Below are 24,012 nucleotides of genomic sequence, written 5' to 3'. Positions count from 1 at the left end.
AGTGGTATTTCCTCCATGGGAAGTTAGAATTTTCCATTCGGAATTGCTAGGCGGGCAATAATTCCATTGTGGATATTTATCTTCCGTATGCAGTTATCAGAGTGTGCCTCTTATAATGGGCTTCTGATAAGTTCACCGGCATACACCCCAGCGTCAGTGGGTAGGGTCTGACACATCCCACTCTGATGAGTCTAGTGTCAGACCTAAGACGAAACACTGGTTAATAGAGCAAACGCCTGAAAAGCCTTACATCTGATCTGTTTTTAAGTGGTATGTTCCAAGCTGTCAGCACAGAAATGGCGTGGAATGACATTAGTAGATGAATAAGTTTGAGTGGCGTCTTTGAAAGTAGGGATGATCACAATATGAAGATAATGTTGGAATTCAAGAGGACAAACTGGGGCAAATATTCATTTATAGGAAGGGGAGTTAGGGATTGGACTTACCAAGGGAGACGTTAAGTAAATTTCTAATGTCACTGAAATCATTTAGGAAAAGGCTAGGAAAACAACAGATAGGGAATCTGCCACCTGGGTGACTGCCCTAAATGCAGATGAGTAGTGATTGATTGATTGATTGATTGATTGATTGATTGATTGAGTTATTATTTAGTAGGAGAACACGTGTTGTGGTTAACTGACATGCCAATGTAGGCAGTCGGTAGGCAACTGTTTCAACTGTATTTCAAGCTTGTAATCTCTATGTGCTGTGAGAGGCAACTGTCAAAATGTTTTTTTTTTCTTCCTTGATATTCTCAAAGTGAAGTGTTTTGTTTGTGATATTGTGATTAAGGTTACGTGTGTGTTAATTTGTAAATAGATGTGAATAAATAACTGAAAGCAGTTCGTGTACTTACCCTCAAGGGCCTTGAGAAGTCGACAAAACTCGTGGTCCAACAACAACTCGCTGTGGTGTTTAGGTCGCAGCTGAGGATGTTTGGCAGCCTTACTATACTGTTCGTGCTTTGACAACTCTCCCAGTTTATCAAGGAACACCTCTAAACCCACTCGCTTCTCGATGAGCTGACAAAGGTTCTCCTGCATGATTACAAAAAATAATTTTCACATAAATACATGATCATATGTAAAGAGAAACTAAAAGTACAGAAAATGTGAAAACATACCTTTGAGAAACTAGGGACTGAATCATCATTGAAATTGACACATATGCCCATTAGAAAGGCACACAGTCCTTGGACTAGCTCTTCGTTATCATCGCGCTCATTTGAACCTACCTGAAAAATACAGAATTCACTGAAGAACAAAAACAAGATTGTTTCTGAGACAAATAATATATTCCAATCTTTCTCTAATTCTTGTTTATCTCGGAGCTCGAAATACAGAGCATTACTCAAAGAGTTTAGAAACTATTCAACTGTCTCTCTTTTTACGTCAACATGAGAAGAAATGAAAAGGTAGGCACACGATAGCATAGCCAAGGGCACGGCTATGAATGAATGAATGAATGAATGAATGAATGAATGAATGAATAAATAAATAAATAAATAAATAAATAAATTAATATCTTTATAGATTTCGTAAGCCAAAATTTTGCTGAAAGCAGGTTTTAAAAATATGTATTTAATTTGTTAATAAAAATTTTGTGATTTATTTTGTATTTATTTATTTATTTTAATTTCATATTTTATAAAAAATGCTGCTCTTTTCAATTTTCAGAAAATTTATTGAAGATGTTTTTAAACACACTGATCCTGTCTGCTACTAAGGATTGTACATATAATATTTCTGTTCATGTCTATTTTACTGTTTAAGTATTGAATTTTATCAGTGAAATTGTATATTTTGTATAAACTACAACCCTAACATACCTTATGGTAAAATAGGGTTTACAGCACTTTGGAGATTAAATATCTTTGAATTACTAACCTGGAAGACAAGAAGAAATTACAAAGAACAATGAAAGCAATGTGTAGAAAATAGTTGAAGAAAATGATAAATACACACCCAGAAACAATGGAAGTCCAATATTAACCCAACTGAATCTTTTCATATTTCAAACCTTTAGAATACATGTATTTCCTTCAGTCTGAATTATGTGAGACGTAGCTGTAAACACAAGAGACGCTGAACTGTTCAGGCATATCTCCACTATAATCACATCTGCTACTCCTCTTAACAGATCACAGCTATTTCTTCATTTTCACTTCCACTCTGCTCCTCAACAAGCACTTTTCCTTTCGACAATTTTATAAAACGACTAGCAAATGTACCCATCCTTCGCTACGATTTTCTACATTGTGTACAGATATGGAATTTAATTACTGTACGTGCAGTGAATAACATGGTTCTTAGCATTATCCGGGAAACAGCATGGGGAAGTCTCCATACGTTGTTTCCAATGTAAAGTGTGAATTGTGGAGTTGTTAATGGTTATGAATTTCATATTTTTGGTCCGTATTGAACTGAGAATAATATATAGGTAATAATAATAACAACGTAAACGTTTCCACCTTTTCAATACTAAAATATATTCACAAAATTGTAAATTACACGGTACTAGTTTCGACCCATCTAGGGGCCATCATCAGCCGTTTTGGAGCAAAGATCACTTTTGGCGAAATCCTAAGAAAATGTTATTTTAAAGAATAACAAGTGAAATAAGATATTATGGTAATAGTTAATAATACAAGGAATATACATATTAAGAGGTTTTTAACAAAGAATAAAGTATAAATGGGGTGTTGTAAAAATTATAATCATGGAAATCAGTAAGTTCTTGTGTTGAAATGACATATATAAAATTATATATGGGGTTAGGAAGAGGGCTTAAGGTGGGGCTGAGGGGTGCGGGAGAAAGTGTAATTGTCTTGGAAAAGTACCTTTGATTAAATTTAGGATTGAGTTTAGGTTGGCTGCATTATTGTTTCTGAGGAAAGTGATAAATAGATCGAAGAGTATGCTGGGTTTCTCTGAGATTTCATTGAGATTGTGACTGGCATTAAAGTACTGGTCTAGGTGTATGTAGTAATTTTCCATTATGTTGAGTAAAGGGCCCTTGTATGCTAATACGAGGATGTCCATGTCTTGTTCAATATTGGTGAAATTATGGTTATAATCTTGCATGTGTTGGCCGATGGCTGAAAATCTGTTGTATTTTATTGCGTTAGTGTGCTCGTGGTATCTGATAATGAAGTTTCTCCCGGTTTGCCCGATGTAGGATCAAATGTACCACCTGTAAAGAAACCTACATCGGGCAAACCGGGAGAAACTTCATTATCAGATACCACGAGCACACTAACGCAATAAAATACAACAGGTTTTCAGCCATTGGCCAACACATGCAAGATTATAACCATAATTTCACCAATATTGAACAAGACATGGACATCCTCGTATTAGCATACAAGGGCCCTTTACTCAACATAATGGAAAATTACTACATACACCTAGACCAATACTTTAATGCCAGTCACAATCTCAATGAAATCTCAGAGAAACCCAACATACTCTTTGATCTATTTATCACTTTCCTCAGAAACAATAATGCAGCCAACCTAAACTCAATCCTAAATTTAATCAAAGGTACTTTTCCAAGACAATTACACTTTCTCCCGCACCCCTCAGCCCCACCTTAAGCCCTCTTCCTAACCCCATATATAATTTTATATATGTCATTTCAACACAAGAACTTACTGATTTCCATGATTATAATTTTTACAACACCCCATTTATACTTTATTCTTTGTTAAAAACCTCTTAATATGTATATTCCTTGTATTATTAACTATTACCATAATATCTTATTTCACTTGTTATTCTTTAAAATAACATTTTCTTAGGATTTCGCCAAAAGTGATCTTTGCTCCAAAACGGCTGATGATGACCCCTAGATGGGTCGAAACTAGTACCGTGTAATTTACAATTTTGTGAATATATTTTAGTATTGAAAAGGTGGAAACGTTTACGTTGTTATTATTATTACCTATATATTGTGGAGTTGTGACGATAACGGCAGGCTCAGTTGCCGAACGCGGGGTCACAATCGATTTGGAAAGTTTTCGTTACACTTGCAGGCCCTATTTTCTACTTCCAGACAGATTACAGTTGAAGAGTTTTTCTTCTTCTTCTTCTTCTTCTTTTATGACCACATAGGATCACTTTAGTCAGTCCGTCGTTCAGGTCTCTTTGAAGGGATTGTTCGGGCTTTGCGGTCCTCCCAGTACTTCTTCAGACGCTCCGATCTTCGTGCCCTTTCCTCAGTTGAAAATGTGCGTGTTGTTGGTTTGTTTTGTGTAAGGGTAAAGCGGAGGTTTGTATTCTTGAGTTTTGTATTCAATTTTATCTTATTTTTGGTGTCTTCTGTTGTAAGGCCTATTTCCTTCAGATCCTCTCTTACTTCTCTGATCCATTTACATCCTGTTGTGGTATTTTTTGAGACGAGATTGTGTTGTACTAGTTGTTTCAGAAGTCTCGAGTCCTGCATCCTCATGATATGTCCAAAGAATCCCAGTCTCCTCTTACGCATAGTATCTGTAATGGGTTCTAGCTCTTTGTACACGACTTTGTTAGGTATTAACCGCCACTGTCCATCTTTCTGATATTTTTTGTTGATACAGGTTCTTCCAATCCTCCTTTCAATTTTCTGAAGTCTGTCAGTCTTTGATTGTTTATTCAGGTAAAAGAGTGTTTCTGCTGCATATGTAGCTTCTGGTTTTATAACTGTGTTGTAGTGTTTTATTTTTGTATTTATTGATAGACATTTCTTTTTGTAGATATCCCATGTTAATTTTTGTGCTTTAGCTAATCTATTTGTTCTTACTTGGATTGAGATTTTTTCATTTAAGTTATGTGTTATTACTTCTCCAAGATATTTAAACTGAGTTACTATTTTGATTTTATTACCATTTATGGTGACTTCTTTTAGCTGTGTTGGTTTTTGGGGCATAATTTCTGTTTTTTCAAATGATATTTTGAGGCCAATTTTATTTGCAATGTTTTGAAGTTCTGATATCTGGGTTTTTGCTTCTTTTATGTCCACTGCTAGTAATGCTAAATCGTCAGCAAAACCCAGGCAATTTGTTTTGATTTTTCGGCCAATCTTTATTTTGGGGGGACATTTTCTAAACCACTATTATAATGACAGGCAACTTCCGTACTGCCAGTCAAAATTGAGTTGTGCTGTTATCATTATAATAACAGACCCCTTTTCCTAACGCCAGCCAGCTTACTGCCAGTCACACCGAGCTGACAAGTTTCCATTAAAATAGCAGGAATATCACAGTTCCTAGAATATCACAGTAGTATCACATTTAAATTAATATTGGTTCGGAGATTAAGTTTCATACAGGCAACGTGGTAATGAACTCGGTTCCACAAGAACTAAAGTAAGTTATTATTACTATTTAAATGGATAGCAGTATGCTCGTTACGATTTTATTTATGTAGATAGATAAGGAATTTGCTCCACGTAGCCTATATCCGCTGGACCGACCATTGATGATATCTCCCTTATTAATCCTATCAAAATGGTGCACATAAGAAAAAAGTTTTAGAAATTGATTTCCATTAAAGATGGTAATTTCCATTAATTTTGGATGTTCACATTTCGCGGGAGTGTAAAATCATGGTTCAGTTTCGCATAAACCCACAGTAAATTTAGGTATTCAGAAATAATATTGGCCCTAAAACCTACCCATGGACAAGTGGATTCTAAATATCAAGTTTGGTAGAAACATATCCAGTAGTTTTCAAGTTATAAGAACTCACACAGTGCGAAGTAAAGCAAAAAAAAAAAAAAAAAAAAAAACACCTCAGACAAACAGACACCAAAGCTAAAAAATATGCAAATGGTCATTATTATACCTCAAACAAATAACTGTAGGGAAATTTTGCCAAAATAGTCAATGTACAGACACACAGTCGTTAAGATTTTATTTATATAGGTTCAGGAATATTTTTAATAAAATCAGTATTTAAGTAATTATTACAAAAATATATAGAAATGTATTATTAATTATATTGTTACTAGCTCAAGCCAAGGCTTGGAAGTGGAAACCTCGCCTACACATGCTAAAGAGGCATCCATGTTACCTCCACATGCGTGATACGGCGGTTCAGGTGAAGTGGGTGCTGGTGATTGAGGTGCTAAAACCAACACATCACTTTGCCTTACATAGCCTGAACGAGCCGCGGGTTGGGAACGGGGCGAACCCATGGCTGTGCACTCAGTCATGGTAATGCCAAGTGGGAACCATGTGAGTAGGTCTACTGAAGGTGGAAAAAACCTGGTCAGGTTCGGGCCAGGGGCGGACTGCTGGATGGATGGCTGAGGAGCGTGGCGCCTGCTACAGAGAGCCTGAGTTGCGGGAGGACGAAGTCTGGTGGAATGCCTCACCTTGGATGGTGAGAACGCCACTCAGGACCCTAAGAAGGGGCAAAAACCCTATGTCATATGGAACCATGGACATTCCAAATGAAGCACCTAAACAAATACCAAGGGAAGCTATGGAAGCTCCAGAATAGCAGATCCAGTGGCAGGCCCAAGAGGAGAATATGGAGACAGAAGTCCCAGTAGGGCAGGCTGAATCCAAATCTGAAAAAGAAACAGAAGAAGCTACACGAAAGCAGACTTCTGGACAAAAGGAAACAGGAGATTTCACTGAGAAAGACTTGAAAATATCAGCAATGAAACTAAATAGGATGCATATAGATAGACCACCTCGCACAAGTGTCTACTACAAGGAAAAGAAGAAGGCGAGGATAGAAGCCAAGATAGTGGCTGGGACTTGGGTGGAAAAGAAGCCAAGGAACAGGGATCGGCGAGACGCTATGCCAATGACTACGCCCAAAAGACCAAGGTCAGAGGAAAGTTTGGCTACAAAACCACCCTCCAAGAAACAGAAGGAAGAAAAAGTCATGTCCTTTTCGGAAAGAATATCCTCAGTTAAGGTCGCAATAATACCTAAGACCTTTCCAGATGGAAAACTCAAGGAGGAAGATGTGACTGAATTATCATCTGCTCTGATAGCACAAATGAAGCCGCTGTCAGACGGATGTCTGCCAGGCTTCTAAGTCACCAAGGCTGAAAAGTGGAGCTATGGTACTCATCTGTGCAAATCCAGAAATGAAAAGTTGACTAAAACAGACAGTATCAAAGTGAAACCCACGGAAAGGGGAGACCCTAGATGTGGTGGACGCAAAAAAAAGGGCTGAACACGACCAAGGTCATCAACAAGTTCCCACCTCCTTCTGACAAGATGAAAGTAGAGGATGTTCTTCTCAGAATCAATCAGCACGATACCAAATTTCTAACGCAAGAGTGGAGAGTGCTGAATGCCACTTCAATCGACAAAACAGGAAGGACAGTCGTTTTAGCCATTGGTGAAAGAGACTTTGAAGAGCTCAAAAAGAGAAGCCTTAAGGCTAAGCTCAGACTTGAGCAGATCAAGTTTCAGGTCATCAGGGGAAAAACAAAACCCAATGTTGATAAAGTTGGTGCTGCCAGGCCAATCTTTAGCATAAAAAAGCAGCTGTGGCCAATTACACCAGGAAGTTCAAGTCCGAGGCTACTAACGTGGCCCTTATTCAAGAACCATGGGTAGTCAAGGGCAGAGTAGCAGGACTGCCGGAATCTGGAGGTAGGCTGATGTACGATACAACATCAGAAATACCCAGAACATGTCTTCTTGTGAACAAGAAACTAAAATGTCTGATGTTGCAGGAACAATGTTCACGGGACTTAACCGTGGCCCAGATTAAACTTGGAAATTGGGAGGGACCAAGAGAAATAACCATAGGCTCTGCATACCTTCCATATGGCTCAACTAATCTGCCCCATCAGAAGAAGTTGAGAACCTAATTTGCAATGCAAAAGAGGAAAGGCGAACACCTAGTCCTTGGAGCAGATGCAAATTCACACCACACAGCATGGGGCAGCATGAACTGCAATGCAAGAGGTGAGTCCTTACTAGAGTTTATTATTGGAACTGAGTTGACGATACTAAACCTAGGAAACAAGCCTACAGTTATAAATAAAAATCGTAGGGAGGTAATAGACATTACACTAAGCACTACGCATATTGCAAACTTTATTAAAGACTGGAAGGTGCTGGAGGAACCATCATTGGCAGACCACCAGCACATCCAATTTGCAATAGATGCCAGACTATGTGGGACTGACATGTACAGAGACCCAAGAAGAACTAACTGTGATAGACACAGAGAAGTTCTAGGGAAGGCTGTACAAAAAATTCCAACTAACGTGAGAGGACAGAAAGAATTGGATGAGGCAGTGGAACTATTAGAAGAAGCCATTATAGACTCATTCCATGACAACTGTCCTCTCAAAGAAAAGAAAAACACCAAAAAAGTAAGGTGGTGGAACAACAAACTAGCCAAAATGAAAAAAGAGGTAAGGATGTTGTATAGAATATCATCCAGAAATGGTATGTGGGACGTATATCATAGGAAACTCACTGAGTGTAACCTAAGAGATATGGAAAGCAAATAGGAAATCTTGGAGACTGTTCTGTGAGAAAGTGGAATCACACACTGAAATAGCAAGGCTCCAGAAGGTTCTGCAAGCAACCCATATAAATCAAGCGGGGAAACTGGAGAAACCAGATGGGTCATTTACTCAGGCAAGGAGGGGCACGCTGGAGATACTAATGGCGTGTCACTTTCCGAGACTGAGGAGATGACAGAAGAAGAAACGGTTGAAACAGAGACCGGAGCTCGAAGAGCAGACTGGAACTGTGCCAACAGAATAATAAAACATAACCATGTAAAATGGGCAATCGACACGTTTCATCCTATAAAGACTCCGGGGCCAGATGAGATATTTCCGATACTCCCACAGGGAGGACAGGAGATACTCGTCAATGCCCTGACGGACCTTTTCAGAGCTAGTCTAGCTTTAGGGTACATGCCGAAATCATGGTCTGACGCTAAAGCGGTATTCATACCTAAGCCTGAAAGGGAAAATTATGCCCAAGCCAAAGCATACAGACCATTATGTTTAACCTCCTTCATGCCGATAGCAATGGAGAAAATTCTGGATAAATATATCAGAAGAACGGTGCAACTGAACTAAACGTTACATGTAAATCAGTTTGCATATAGACCTGGCACATCCACTGAAGTAGCATTCCACCAGTTGGTTTGTAAACTGGAGGGAAGCCTAGAATATAAAGATATTACACTGGCAGCATTTCTAGATATAGAAGGAGCCTTCAGCAATACAACCTATGACTCTACGATCAAAGCATTGGAAAAGAGCAAGGTGAGTAAAACCAACATCAAATGGATTAAATCCATGTTAGACAGAAGGAGAATAAAAGCAACACTGTCTGTTAGGCTGTGCTCAGGGAGGAGTTCTTTCGCCTCTGCTGTGGAGCCTCGTGGTGAACAAAATCATAGCTATGCCCAACGAATAGGGTTTTTATACACAAGGATACGCAGTTGGTCTAGTGATTGTGGTACGAGGTAAGGTGATGAGTGTTATCCAGGACCTCGTGCAAAGATCACTTAACCTTGTGCAGAACTGGTGTCGGGAAGAACAACTATCAGTCAACCTGAACAATATAACTCTGGTCCCTTTCAAAAGAAGGAGAAAATTAGAGGGAAAGAGATCACTGAAGCTATTTGGACAAGATATATATATGGAAGAACAGGCACTGCACCTAGGTGTAGTGTTATATAAAAGTCTAACCTGGAATCCACATATAGAAAGGAACATAACCCTGGCCAAGAACTTGCTGTATGAATGTAAGAGCCGTCGGGAAGACATGGTGCCTAAGATCATCAATGATAATGTGGATATACACAATGATCATTAGACCGTTGATGGTCTATGCTGCAATCATCTGGTGGCAGAAAGTAAGTCAAGGAAAAGTCAGCTGTAGATTGGATAGTCTTACAGAGAATGGCTTGCATAGCCATAACTGGGGCTATGAGAACTACACCGACAGAAGCCGTGACTACTCTACTACACCTCCCATCACTATGCAATTTCATAACATGACAGGCTAAAATGAGTTCATATAGAATAGCACAATCAGAGTGCTGGAATACACAAAGACCCAATCTAGGTCACTGTAAAATTAACAGAGTAATAACAGAGGAAGTTCTATACATGCCTTCTGATCATATGATACCAAAGTACAACTTTGAAAAACCGTTTGAGACCCAGATAATTAAAAAAAAGAAGACTGGGATATCAACAAATGGAATACTGAAAAAAGAAGATATAGTGTAGTGGATTGATGGCTCAAAGACTGTGGATCAACGGGGGAGGGATCAACGGGGTAAGACCTGAGAGATCAATCCAGATGAGCCTGGGCAAACACACTACAGTCTTTCAAGCCGAAGTGATAGCTATCACAACACGTCTTGAAGAAAATCTGAAAATGAACTATAGGAACAAGAATATTTTCATTTTTACAGACAGCCAAGTGGCCATTAAGGCGCTAGAAGCAGTTCGGATAACATCCAGAATAGTCTGGTATTGCCATTCACTTCTCCTGAAGCTCTCAAAGTACAACATTGTCAAAATAATATGGGTACCTGGGCATGCAGGTATAGAAGGAAATGAAATGGCAGATAAACTGGCCAGGAAAGGGGCAGAAACATATTTTGTAGGCCGAGAACCTGTGTGTGGGATTTCCTATGGACAAGACAAACACTACATAGGAAAATGGGTACAAAAGAAACAAATGAAGAACTGGAAAATTACTCCAGGATGCAGACTAGAAAAGGAACTGATAAAAGAACCAAACAAGAAGCATCCTAAAGAACTGTTGAAACTCAGCAGAGAAAATGTAAGATGGGTAGTGACACTAGTGCGATAACAGGTATAACTTGAAAACAATGTTCTCTCACCCTTGGGTAACTAATGCACATATCGAGCTCAAATAACAATTATCATTATTATTATTATTATTATTATTATTATACAATTATTATTATTGTATGTAAGCTGTGAAGTGTTACATCCATTTGATATTATTATTATTATTATTACTACATCATATGTGCATACGATATGATCACCTTGTTTTTGAGGTTATGTCATGAAACGTGCACTGCACAGACATTAATATCAGTTCCGTTAATGTAAATACCTGTACATTAATATTATAATTTATTCCTACCTGTACATATAAACTGTAATCCATAATTGTGAAACACACTGTAACTTCCAGAATGGTACAGGCAACAGAACGGTTGAGAATATTCTATACATTATAATCTGTGTATTACGCACTCTTGAGTTTTCCAGAAGATACAAGAATATATATTTTTGTAAGGTAACTTTCTAGACGCCTGGCCAGGCACATATATAAGGGGACGATATTGACGGAAAAAATTAGTTGTTTTTTAGTAGAGTTATGGTGGGCTGACGCAATATTTGCAGTCTCCATATTGAAATATGCAGTCATCTGTTTTCAACTGTGTTTCAAAGTTGTAACCTCTATGTGCTGTGTTATTCAGTTGTTTTTAATAATGGCGGCTTTGTTGATATTGCAAGTGATAAATATCATTATGAATCTGTATTAAAGATACTATTGAATGTATTGAATAGGTGATATTATTAATAAACTAATTAGCATCGTACAGTTTGTTGATATTCTCGAAATGAAATTTTTTGACACTGGGATTAAGGTTATGTGTATGTTAATTTGTGAATAAAATTAACTGTATCAACTGACAGCATCTCGTATGCGTCTGTGCGGATATGTTAACTGGCGACCGTGGCAGGACATAAAAATTTACAAGTGAATACGAGTGTAGTAGTTCAAAATGCAAGTCATATTAAAGAATATGTCACTCAAACAGCTCAAGGACAAAATTACCAAGAGGAATCTCCCGACGAACGGGAAGAAGAAATCGCTACAGGCGCAACTACGAGAAGATCTCGTGGAGAAGACAGAAGATCTAAGAAAATTTTGCTACGAAGTCAACGAAGATGCCGACGAAACATCGGAAGATGAGGTAAATAACCAAATAACCAAAATGTGCTCTAACTTAATGACCATGATGCAGACACTGAATGACAAATTTTCAGGCAAAATTTCAGACGAAATTTCTCAAGCTAACTCAGTTTTAACTGGACAAATATCACAAGTGTATATACAGGTTTACAAAACTGAATAGGGCCTGGAATCTAAAATTTCATCGCAAATTAGCGACGTCAACGATCTATTAATGCAGCAGATATAGGACATCAGGTCAAAACTGGAACAGGTTGACCAGATCAATACTAGAGTAAGCCAGCTGGAAGGGGATATCTTGGACCTCAAGGAGGGGGTGGATATCCAGGTTTCCGGCATAAAACAACAGGTTGAGGGGAGGAATTTTAACATTGAGGGAAACTTTGAAAGCTTTATATTGGCCGCCAAGGGAAATCTTGGGAGCCGTATTTCTGCTGTTGAAGGAAGGATAGAAAACTGGATTTCGACCACCAAGGGAGATGTGCAGAATATAAGGGAAAGCATCCTTCAAGCAGTAGAAAATAGATTGACTCAAACAGGGAATACCGCCACACCTCTAACCTCCTTAAACCTATAATACCAATATAAATGGTCCGTTATTGGACATTATAAATTTTCCAGCTAACTCATTCCTGGCAGGCAACCAATAACGGCCCATTTATATTGGTATTATATATTTACTCATTCGGAACAAATATTTCAGATTCCCTATGGGAATCAACAACTATATCATCTGATGGCCAGACAGGCATCAATTTTTAGTAGTGAGAGAGGGTTTCTCATAGTGCATTGGCACTGCCAGTGGCTACAATTAGCCTACACAGTGGCCTCCACGGTATGCACTAGCCAGCGTCTTGGTAGGTGTGCTAGGTACCAACTGATGAGCCCAGCCTAGCACACGGGGGCGAAACGCTGGCAACCAGGAATGAGTTACCTGGAAAATTTATAATGTCCAATAACGGACCATTTATATTGGTATTATAGATTTACTCATTCGGAACAAATATTTCAGATTCCCTATGGGAATCAACATCTATATCATCCTTAAACCTAACCGGCAGTACAGGACACCTAGACCCGAAGGTGAATATAGAGAGCCTTCCAGAATTCCACGGGCAACTGGAGAAGGACCCGATTAGCTTCGTCGAGGGATCGGTCAACCTATTAGGAAGAACTAATTTACCAGAGGACATCTTCGTGCAACTCATCACATCGCGATTAAAGGGGCAAGCCGCTACTTGGTGGAACAACTTGAAGGGATTAAATCTCAACTGGACGTGAAAAGGAAGCTACTGACCGAGGCACAACCCACTGGCATGAGAGCTAGCTCCTTCGTCCTGCAGAAGTACCAACTCTTCAAGCGTCTGCACCCGGAAGGAAGCGAAAATGAGATCTTACCAGATATCACAGAGCTACTCCATGATAAGATTCGGCCCGTTGTGAAAGTATCACAACCCAGATTCGTTGATGATCTACGCAGAATCATCGCTCAGCTAGAGGAGGAACATAAGAGCAAAGCTACAGAAGAGCCCAGCACAGTTAGGAAGTGCTACCAGTGTGGAAGAGCGGGACACCTGAAGAACAAGTGCCCAGCCTTGACGTCAGAGAAACTATGTCTGGGCCATTCTGGATTAAGGAGGGATGGGACCGATAACAGTAAGGTGCCTCAAAACCTGACAGACGAGCAACCCTGGTCAAGTAGGAGAGGTATTGGTCAGATAGTGAGTAGAATAGGCCAACCCCGCCTAGCTATCATCTTAAGGTTTAGTAATGAGAATTTTTCAGCCCTACTCGACAGCCAAGCAAGCCATTCGTCAACGGGACTGTTGCCAGATTACTACCGCCTATGAAGTGTCACCATCTCGGAAGGACAGTGGTAGCAGTGGATGGGGTAACCTATTCCATACAAGGACATATTAACCTAACCGCTAAATGCATGAACATGTCTAGTTAAAAAATTTTTTTTTGCTATTTGCTTTACGTCGCACCGACACAGATAGGTCTTATGGCGACGATGGGAGAGGAAAGGCCTAGGAATAGCAAGGAAACGGCCATGGCCTTAATTAAGGTACAGCCCCAGCATTTGCCTGGCGTGAAAATGGGAAATCACGGAAAACCATCTTCAGGGCTGCCGACAGTGGGATTCGAACCCACTATCTCCCGGATGCGAGTTCACAGCTGCGTGCTCCTAACCACATGTCCAACTCGCCCGGTAACATGTCTATTGTCATTGATGTTGCAGTGATTCAGAACCTGATACCTGACATCATATTTGTAATGATTGTTTAGAATTTTATATCGTGTATTTATTTATTGTCTGCTGTGTTGGTTTATATTTTCAGTGTGTGAAGTTTGGAATTAGTTGATTTTAATATAGTTTTAAGATTGTTTGATTATCGTGTCTAAAATTGAAATAAAATGTAATAATTCTGGCACATACTGTAGTACACACGCCAGATCAGCGTGGGATGTTTCCGGTTTCATAATATTGCATCAATTTCGACGTTTCTGGATGCTACTCGATGTTCCTTATCAGATTGGGTTCCTGGGCCCCTATTGGTCATTATAAAATTAATTGTGATTGGTGGGTGAAGGAAAAAGAACAGACGCTCATTGGTAGTTTTACGATTTCCTAATTTCCGGAGAGAAGCGCTTCGCTAGAGCCTAGCTCTTCCGAGGTGTCTTTGAATCGTGACCACTGAAGGGAGAAGTTGCCTTTCGCAGGTGATGGGTCTTCTTGGCCGCTCCAACAGGTAAGCACTTAGTTGTTTTTCATTTTTCAGGTTATCTTCAATTGTAGTATCCCGTTTAATTTCTTTTGCCAGAGTTTACTCGTTTTTTCCTTCAATCGCCAACATTTCAGTAAAATGCCTTAGCCTACTGGCAAGTCATATCAGAGTAATGTTACAAGACAGTTCCCATGTCTTTTGTTGATTTTGTAAATTAGATAATCAACGCCTTTCGATGTAATCATAATATGTAAATTTCACCTTGGGGCTGTCTCGTTTATCCCGCTTCATCTTGGAGTATTCACTTTTAGGATGGGCACCCTTTCTCAGAAGTGTTTTAGAGGGGGTTGCCTCCTAAAGGTGCCCTGCACTAGGATATTTATTTTATATGTTGTTCTCTTTCTTACATGTACATCTTCATAATAGTGTAACGTTACCTTCCTTTCCTTTCTTTCCGACAGTTTCATGTGTTTTAAAAGTGTCGGCACGAACAGCGGAACGTTGTGTACGATGTTCCGGTACAAGATTAGATAACTAAATGCTACCCTCGGGGTAAATTGCAATTACTGCTGGATTTCGGTTTTCAAATTTTAATGGTGTATTTTGTTGTTTATTTACATTTTAACTTTCATCTAAATTTGTTAAGTAAAGTTTAGGATTACATTTGACTTCACTTCTTCAACATTGCCAATACCTTCCATCGCCTGGATATGGTTCCCAGCTGCTTCCCTGTTATCCTTTCTTAGCCATCATGTTGCAGTGTTCTCCCCAGGACCTTTTTAATGGGCGCACCGCCCGGCTGTTTTTACAGACCGCCCGGCTAACATAACCTAGATGAGTGCTAGTTACTTTATTTGAACACATAGTTGAGTCATTGGTTGTTTCGAATTAAAATATAAATACTGTGAAACTATTTATTTAAATGATAAAAATTCATTGTTGTCAGCATAATTACATTGGAGTTTAAGTGTTTTGCTTTGCTATAACGTAGCGTTGTGCGTGAGCGGCTCTTGGATCAGCGTAGGATCAAGGATAATATGTAGAATCGCTTGCGAGCACTTGTCTCGATTCCGTATGACGTCACAAACCCGCACGGCACTCCACAGCAACGGAGTGGCAAGCACGATGATACACGATTATGAACGAGCGGTAGAACACCAGAAGTTCAAAATTCTCTGTCAATACTTGAATTAATAACGATTAGAACAAATTCCATGCAATACAAATGGAAGAAGTACACCGTATAACATTGGCCAGGATCGTTAGAGACCATTATAAGAACGAGATGGTGATTGTGATATATTAGTAGTGTTCTAAAACACAAAATTCTAACTACATTCTCTCAATATAGAAATTCATTTACGAATCAATTGGAGAGGATTATGTTGCAGCAGCATTATTAAAGTCATGCATCCCAATGTGATGCTTGGTACCGGCTCCCTCCCAGTCACCTTGGTGAATTCATTAACAGTGTTATACTGATAATAATAATGTTGTCTTTTCGTACCAGTAACTACTTTGGACGGTTTTCGGAGACGCCTAGGTGCCGGAATTGTGTCCCGTAGGAGTTCTTTTACGTGCCAGTAAATCTACCGAGGCTGACATATTTGAGCAGATTCAAGTACTACCGGACTGAGCCAGGATCGAACCTGCCAAGTTGGGGTCAGAAGGCCAGCTCCACAAGTCTGAGCCGTTCGGCCGGGCAACAATATCACTAGCAACTACATAGAAATTACTGACATTCAGTCTTTCCATACTTAATTTCATGGGTGGTAACGCGAATACCGGTACCACACTAATATTTGAGATTATGCTAAGTTAAGATTTAACAGAGTTTGGGGTTTTGTTCATTATTTTATTCTTGATTTGAAATATATGTACTTCGCATATATTGAATCATGTCATTGCCTTGGAGTCATTAAGTGTTATTTTAAACATACTTCCTTCGTTACATCACGATTTCATTCCCGCTAGTTTCGTTGTTACAAGTAATTTTACGAACGGTCAGAGATACCGATGCGTATTCCTATGGACTCGATTCCGGCGCAGTGTCCATTTCCAGGCATAGAACTCAACTCGATACAGACTTTCTCGACTCCACTCCATCGCTAGCTTATCACAGTATTTTACCAAATCCTTCAATACAATATTTGGTATTGCGCATTTGCTATGGCAGCCATTTTGACGGAAAATATCGATCTACAATCGAATATGAAATATATGAATCGATAGAGTATGTGTTAGTGTTCAGTGTCACCAACTTAGTTGTTTTCGAAGCAAATCTGTTTGTTCGGTGTTCTTTTGGTTTCTTTAACATTTACTACTGCTAACAATGGACTTCAGTTGAATTATAGTTCCGATTTAATTATATTTTAACTATTGTTGTCAGTGTTTTCCATTTGTGCTTTACTTTCTAATTCATCACGAATATTGGTATTATTTTCAATCTTTTGGCGGGAATTACCTAAATGAACTGCCCGTTTCTTTTTTTTTTTGTGTTTTTGACGCCAAATTATGTGTTCTCAAAATCAGCAGGAAATCTCGTCAAACATCTACTCTTCCAAGTTCCTTTAAGAAAGAACCTAGTAAAAGTAATAATTCAACACCAGGAGAGATTTCCGAAAAGGACATTGCTGAGGCCGCCTTATCTGGTGAAGTGGAAATTATTCAAAATGAAAAACCACAAGTGAAACATTCTTCTAAACACCGCTTATCGGGCATCAGTAATAACTGGTTTAAGCAATTTACGTGGTTAACTGTGAAAGAACATGGTATGTTTTGTTCCACATGTATAAAATGTTCATTGAAGAAACCGACAAAGAAGGAAGTGACTTGGGTGACTATACCGTGTGCAAGACTTCGAAAGGAGAGTTTAGTTGACCATGAACAAAGCAAGCTGCATACCAATTCCTGTTCAAACTTAAGTGAAAGACGTGCATTCGAAGAAACTGGATTGGGGCAAATAGAAAAATCAGTTTCTATTTTAAACAATTTACAGAAAGATGCTTTTCTCGGAGCCCTAAGATCAATGTATTGGTTGGCAAAAAATGAGCTACCACACACTACATTATACGGAAAATAGCTCAAACCCTGTGAGGCTATGGGTTGTACATATCTAAAGCATCTTAATATTGGTGATAATGCTAATTATACTTCAGAAAGAATAATGCAGGAGTTACTTGATGTTATAGCTTCAGAAATTAGATGTGAAATATTAAAGAACATACATTTCTGTACTGAAATAACTTATTGTGTACATAAAATATTTCAGCCAACTTGAAAAAGAGGTTAATGTTAGTTTTGTGTCAACCTGCAACATCATTGATGATAAAGCTGAGACCATAACAAAATAAACTAACTGAAATCCTTGAAAATTTAGGGTTAAAAACTTGTAATTTGGTAGGTCTAGGATCTGATGGGGCAGCTGTCATGATTGGTAAGCAAAAGGGAGTAGCAACACTGCTAAGAGAGGAAACAAATTGACTCATGGTAAACTGTCACTGCATTAACCACAGATTGGCACTTGCTAGTGCCCAGGCAGCAGCTGAAATGCTTTATTTAGTGAAGTTTAATGACATTTTAAGACAACTCTTTTCCTTTTTTCGAAATTCCTTAGTCAGGATGGCTGGTTTAACTGAAATCCAGAATATCATGAATAGCCCTCAAATTAAACTAAAATTGGCCAGTGATACTAGATGGTTGTCTCATGACTCTACTGTACAGTCTCTAAGAAGGTCTATGGTGAGTGTTGTTGCTGCACTTGAAAGATAGGCCACTGAAAGGAATGATACTATAGCTGAAGGCTTAAGCAAGTACATGAAGACATACAATTTCTTAGCTGCAATTATGATGCTTTCAGATATCTTGCCTCTTCTATTCACATTGTCTAGAGCTTGGCAAATGCAAGATATTGACTTGACAGAAATTGAACCAATCTTAGAAGCCACAAAACTCAGCATCTTACAATTGAAAGAGACTCCAGGAAATCATTTTCATAGTCTCTGTCACCATCTTGCTGGTGAATGGTCAGACTTCCACATCACTTATTCAGATGTCGATGTTGTGACCTTCAAGACAACAATTTATAACAAGTACATAGATACTGTTATCCAACATCTAGAACACAGATTTTCAGATATGCCCATCATTTCCTGCTTTTCAAGGGTGTTTAATGCAAAAAGTCAAGATCAGAATGAAGCTTCTGAGTTGCTTCTTGATTTCTACTCTAAAATGGGAAGCCCTCCAGTCATAAATTACAATAGCGCTAAACTGGAATGGTCTGTTGCATCAAAAATGTTCCAAGGAGAGTCCTACATTGGATTAAGACCTAAACAAATAATGATGAAGTTTGCAACAACATGCTAGCTTCAGGAATCTTTTCCAAATTTAGCAAGACTAGCTGCTATTGGACTGTCCAGACCTGTGAGCACAGCTGAATGTGAAAGGGGATTTTCGGCTTTGAAGAGAGTTAAAATCTCTTTGAAGAATCGCATGAAGCAGAGCACACTCAACAATTTGATGCTGATTTCACTAGAGGGACCAGACTCAACAGAATTCAATTATATAAGAGCTGCAGACAACTGGGCCTCAAAGAAGAAAAGAAGAAACAACATATAAAATGTCATGCTAAAAGTAAATTTCAATTTTTTAATGGTAGAAAGAGATATATCTTATTTTGTCTTGTTGGTGATAACAGTGAAAACAATTTTCAGTTTATGTTTACCTCTCTGATATTATTGTCAATCCAAGCATGTGCCCCACCTATATCAACCAGAGGGGAATAAACAATTTATTTATTGAAATTATATCACTCATTTTTGAAGTAGTATTCCCCCACCCGGCTACTTATTCCTGCCACCCGGCTGACAAAAATTTCTGGGGAGAACACTGATGTTGGTTATCCTGTTATTATTTTCTGTGCTTAATGTGCTTATAGTTTTAAGTTCGTACATATTATCATGTCTCGTGTTAGTGTGTAACTATGTGAATGCACAATGGTAGCAAACAATATTTCAGTAAATATGGTAGCAGAGCGTGGTTCATTCTGTAACCTCTGTGATAAGTAAGGTTACAAGTAATAGGAATAATATTGAATGTAGCTCTTTCTCACCCATCAAGCAACATCCATATCCAATCAACCCGGATAAATGTAACTTCGCCATCCAGAAGATTCAAGAGATGGAAGGGCAAGGTCTCATCAAACCCTCTAAATCTTGCTGGGCTACACCTATTGTTCTACTGAAGAAGAAGAATGGGGAGTATCGACTGTGTGTGGACCTCCGCAGGTTGAATGAGAAGACCGTTAGTAATGCCTACCTCATGCCTGACCTGAAAGACTTACTGAAACAAGTAAGTGGGTCTAGGATTTTCAGCACGCTGGATCTCAACTCCAGATACTGGCAAGAGGAGGTCGAGGAAAGTTCTAGACCATTGACCGCTTTCAGGACACCCAGAGGATTGTACCAGGTTGCAGTAATGCCCTTCAGGTTGAAGAATGCTCCTGCCATTTTCATGCAACTATGAATAAGGTATTATCACGATATGTTGATTTTTGCCAAGTGTATCTCGACGACATTTTAATTCATAGCAAGATTTTCAAGAACACCTTGTACATCTGAGGAAAGTGCTGGAATGACTGAAGTTTCGTGGACTGACTTGCCAACTGGAGAAGAACCACTTCACCCAGTCCCACGTAGAATATCTTGTCCATATCCTAACACCTGAAGGCTTAGAAAGGCAACCAGAGAAGAACCAAGCTATCGAAGAAGCTGAACGCCCGCGGACCAAGTACGTCAGTTCCTTGGCTTGTGTGGATAGTATAGCAGCTTTGTGCCACATTTTGAAGAGGAGGCAATACCACTCACCTATCGACTCCATAACAACCGCCCCTTCCGATGGACCAGCAAGGAAGAGGCAGCATTCCAAGGCATTAAGGCTGTAATATGCAATGCTCCCGGTTTAGCCCATCCCGACCCTCAACGGAAGATGTGCCTGCAGACGGACGCCAGCGACTTCGGCTTAGGAGCAGTGTTATTCCAGGAAAGGAATGATGGCGGAAGGGAATTCATCGAGTATGCCAGCAGGAAACTATCTCCCACCGAACAACGCTACTGCACTGCCGAGAAGGAAGCCTTAGCCGTAGTGTGGGTCATGGGCAAATTCAGAGGCTACTTGGAGGGAAGGAAGTTCCAGCTCTACACCGATAATGCCGCTCTTAAATGGTTGAACTCGGTTTCTGGCTCAAAATTTAAATTGATGCGATGGGCTCTGTTAATCATAGAATTTTATTTTGATGTGTGTCACGTCGCAGGATCAATGAATATAGGAGCAGACAGTTTATCTAGGCTCCCGGCGATGGAACCTGAAGCTAGGAGCACCAATGTCGAGAGGGAGTTCCCACAAAAACACCAGAGTGAGCCTAAGGAACCTGTCCTTATGACCATCAAGAAGGAACTTGATCTAGGAGTGGTCAAACAGTGGCAGGAAAAAGACAAGCCCTGTAGGACCATGACACAATGGATTAGGAGACAGAACACCGATAGTCAACTTGTCCCACGGGAATTCAAGATATGCTACAAGAACTTCTGGATTGACAGAGGACTGTAGATGTACAGGTTGCACCTCTTTGACACGCCTGCAGTAGTGGTGATCCCCAGACAGCATGCGACGGACATCCTCGAGAAGTTCCATGACATATATCATAGAAGAGAAAGGATCCACCTAATCAATACAAGATTATTATTATTATTATTATTATTATTATTATTATTATTATTATTATTAAAGCGTCTTTATTGTGGCGAAGTTAGGGCTCCCGGCCCTTTCTTACACTCAACCACTTCATGTATATACAATGTAATTTTTACATAAAATTTAAACATATGAAATTTTTACAACCTAAAGTATAACTAAAGCAACTAAAGTATCACTAACTAAACTAAGGTGAGTAAAGTATAACTAAATTATATACAGGAACACATTGCAATAAACAACCCTATTCACTCTCATTCATGCATCCCATTCACACTCAAGAAAGACTGGAAGTGCTTAAAAGATGACGCTGGCAAAGGATTTTAAATTTTGTCTTAGATTTAGCTTCTCTGATGTAATTGGGGAGTTCATTTCACCAGCTCGTGGCGGTGATCGTGAACGATCTGTTGTAGGTTGCGGTTCGATGCACAAGAATTTCTAGCGTACAGCCTGACTGGGTATTGAACAGGTGTAGGTAACTAAGGTAGCGAAATCTGGTGGATAGGTAAGGAGGAGTGTTTTCAGAAAGCACTTGATACACCAAAGTAGTTGCATGGGTCTACGTCTGCCATTCAGTCGTAACCAAGATAATTGCGTACAGAATGGGGATACATGGGAGTATGGTTGTATGTCGAATGCATACCTGATGCATGCATTTTGGGCACGTTGCAGTCTCATGCTTTGCTCGTTATTGATATCAATAAAAACTATCACAGTATTCGAGAATTGGAAACAAGAGTGATTGAATGAGCTTTAGTTTCAAGGACCAAGGAAATATATTTTTAAACCGCTTCAGAGGATGCAGGCATTGATATACCTTTTGGCACACTTTCGTCACATGTTGCGACCAGTTCAATGTTTCGCTTATAGCCACACCAAGATTCATAACTGTTTCACAAAATGGAATAATGGTATTGTTTAGTGCCACAGGAGGAATTTCATATTGTTTTAAGACGTGTAAGTTTTTCGAAGTACCAATGATTATTGCTTGCATTTTAAGAGGATTAATTTTGAGATTGTTACTCAATGCAAAATTACTTATGAGACTTAAATCAGCATTAACTTTTTCTACAGCACTCTGAATTTTATCAGTTCTTGAGTGGTAGTAGATCTGCAGATCATCAGCATAAAGATGATACTTGCAATGTGTAATCGATCTGGCAACATGATGTAAGTAAATTGCAAACAGCAATGGTCCAAGTACAGACCCTTGGGGGACACCGAGGGGTTTGTTAAGCCACTCAGATCTGCTATTATTTACTTTGACACACTGACGGCGATTTTTGAGGTACGAACTGAAAAAGTTTATTGCCGTCTTGCTGAAATTTAATGAATCCAATTTTGAAAGTAGCAGTTGAGGAACAACAGTATCAAAAGCACTAGAAAAATCAAGTAGAACCAGTACAGTCACTTGTCGAGTGTCCATTGCTTGTCGGATATCATCAGTTACTTTCAGTAGGGCAGTCGTCGTGCTGTGTCCTTTCTTGAAACCAGATTGGTAAGGGTCAAGCAGTGAGAAGTTAGTCAAGTAAGTGAGGACTTGTTCATGTACCAACCGTTCTAGTACTTTGGAAAGGGGTGGGAGAATGGATATAGGGCGATAATCTGATGATAAACTAGGAGAATTCTTCTTAGGAGTAGGAATGACGATACCGTGCTTCCACACAGTTGGGAATACTCCCTGTAAGAGGCAATGATTAAATATATGCGTCAGAATAGGTAATATGGCACCAATAATATTTTTTATGAAAGATTATAAGTTCTTATATTAGAGTACAGGTTTCGACTCTTGAGGGCCTAAAAATCGTGTTGATCAACTTATTTTAAAAGATATAGATACATAAACACATTAAAATATTCACAGTACATATTAAAATGCACATTTCATGCTAAAGTCCAGTGTGATGAATAGGAACACATTCTTGAAATGAATTTGACATCTTGCGTTTGTTTGTTTACTTCATTATCCAACATGAGAGGAAGTGTCCGTGCTTGTGTTCGTATGGAGTGCTCTATATTAGGTTCATCCACTTGTATGATTACAATCTAAAGTTGTCAATAATAAATGCGTGTATGTTCAAAAGTAGGTTGAAAATGTCTTAAAAACATTGAATGCAGTTTGCGTTAGTGTATAAATATCAATTGCTAGGTGGTGGCTCTTTTCTTGCCTATAAATATCTGTAAGAAACGAAAAGTAAAGTTAGAATTTTGTGTTCTGAAAGTGCCTGCTTGTATGTGTATGTTACTTACTGTTGCTGAAGTGGATGAGTTGCATTCAACCTGGCTGCCTGGCGTGTACTGTGCCGTGTTCTCCTGGTGTTGGTATCTGCTGCTGTGAGGGGAATGGAGGGGTGGGTAGGGGGAATTGCTGTCGCATGTATATGGGCGGAGTTGGCTGTGTGCCCTCAGACACACTCAATATTAGGTGTATACACAGCCGGCTTTTACTTTGAAATATGCCAAATTTTAACGCTTGTTACATCCCTCTTTTTACTTAGCAAGGCACAATACCAATTTTGACTAATGTAAAGGTAATGTACAGCTGAAGATGATTTTATAACAAGAGTCGAAACCAGTACTGTA

The 24,012-nt window shown here is 39.2% G+C and overlaps 1 protein-coding gene across 9 annotated transcripts in view; it reads right to left on the bottom strand.

The window, feature by feature from the left end:
• The window catches only part of p115 (General vesicular transport factor p115), a 637,868-nt gene that overhangs the window by 384,411 nt on the left and 229,445 nt on the right, over window positions 1-24,012 (bottom strand). For all 9 annotated transcript variants that reach the window (XR_011017628.1, XR_011017629.1, XM_067138596.2 and 6 more), the window contains exons 11-12: window positions 1,124-1,234; window positions 857-1,037 (exon numbers count right to left, since the gene is read on the bottom strand). Coding sequence is in view for 7 of the 9 variants with exons in the window: in XM_067138596.2 (XP_066994697.2) it covers window positions 857-1,037; window positions 1,124-1,234 (292 nt within the window). In the remaining 2 variants the exon portion in view is untranslated. The remainder of the gene's footprint in view (window positions 1-856; window positions 1,038-1,123; window positions 1,235-24,012) is intronic.

The sequence above is a fragment of the Anabrus simplex genome, chromosome 1 (assembly GCF_040414725.1).
Source record: "Anabrus simplex isolate iqAnaSimp1 chromosome 1, ASM4041472v1, whole genome shotgun sequence".
Classification (NCBI taxonomy): domain Eukaryota; kingdom Metazoa; phylum Arthropoda; class Insecta; order Orthoptera; family Tettigoniidae; genus Anabrus; species Anabrus simplex.
Note: the sequence above shows the minus strand (reverse complement) of the source record. Positions and strands in the feature narration are given on the sequence as shown.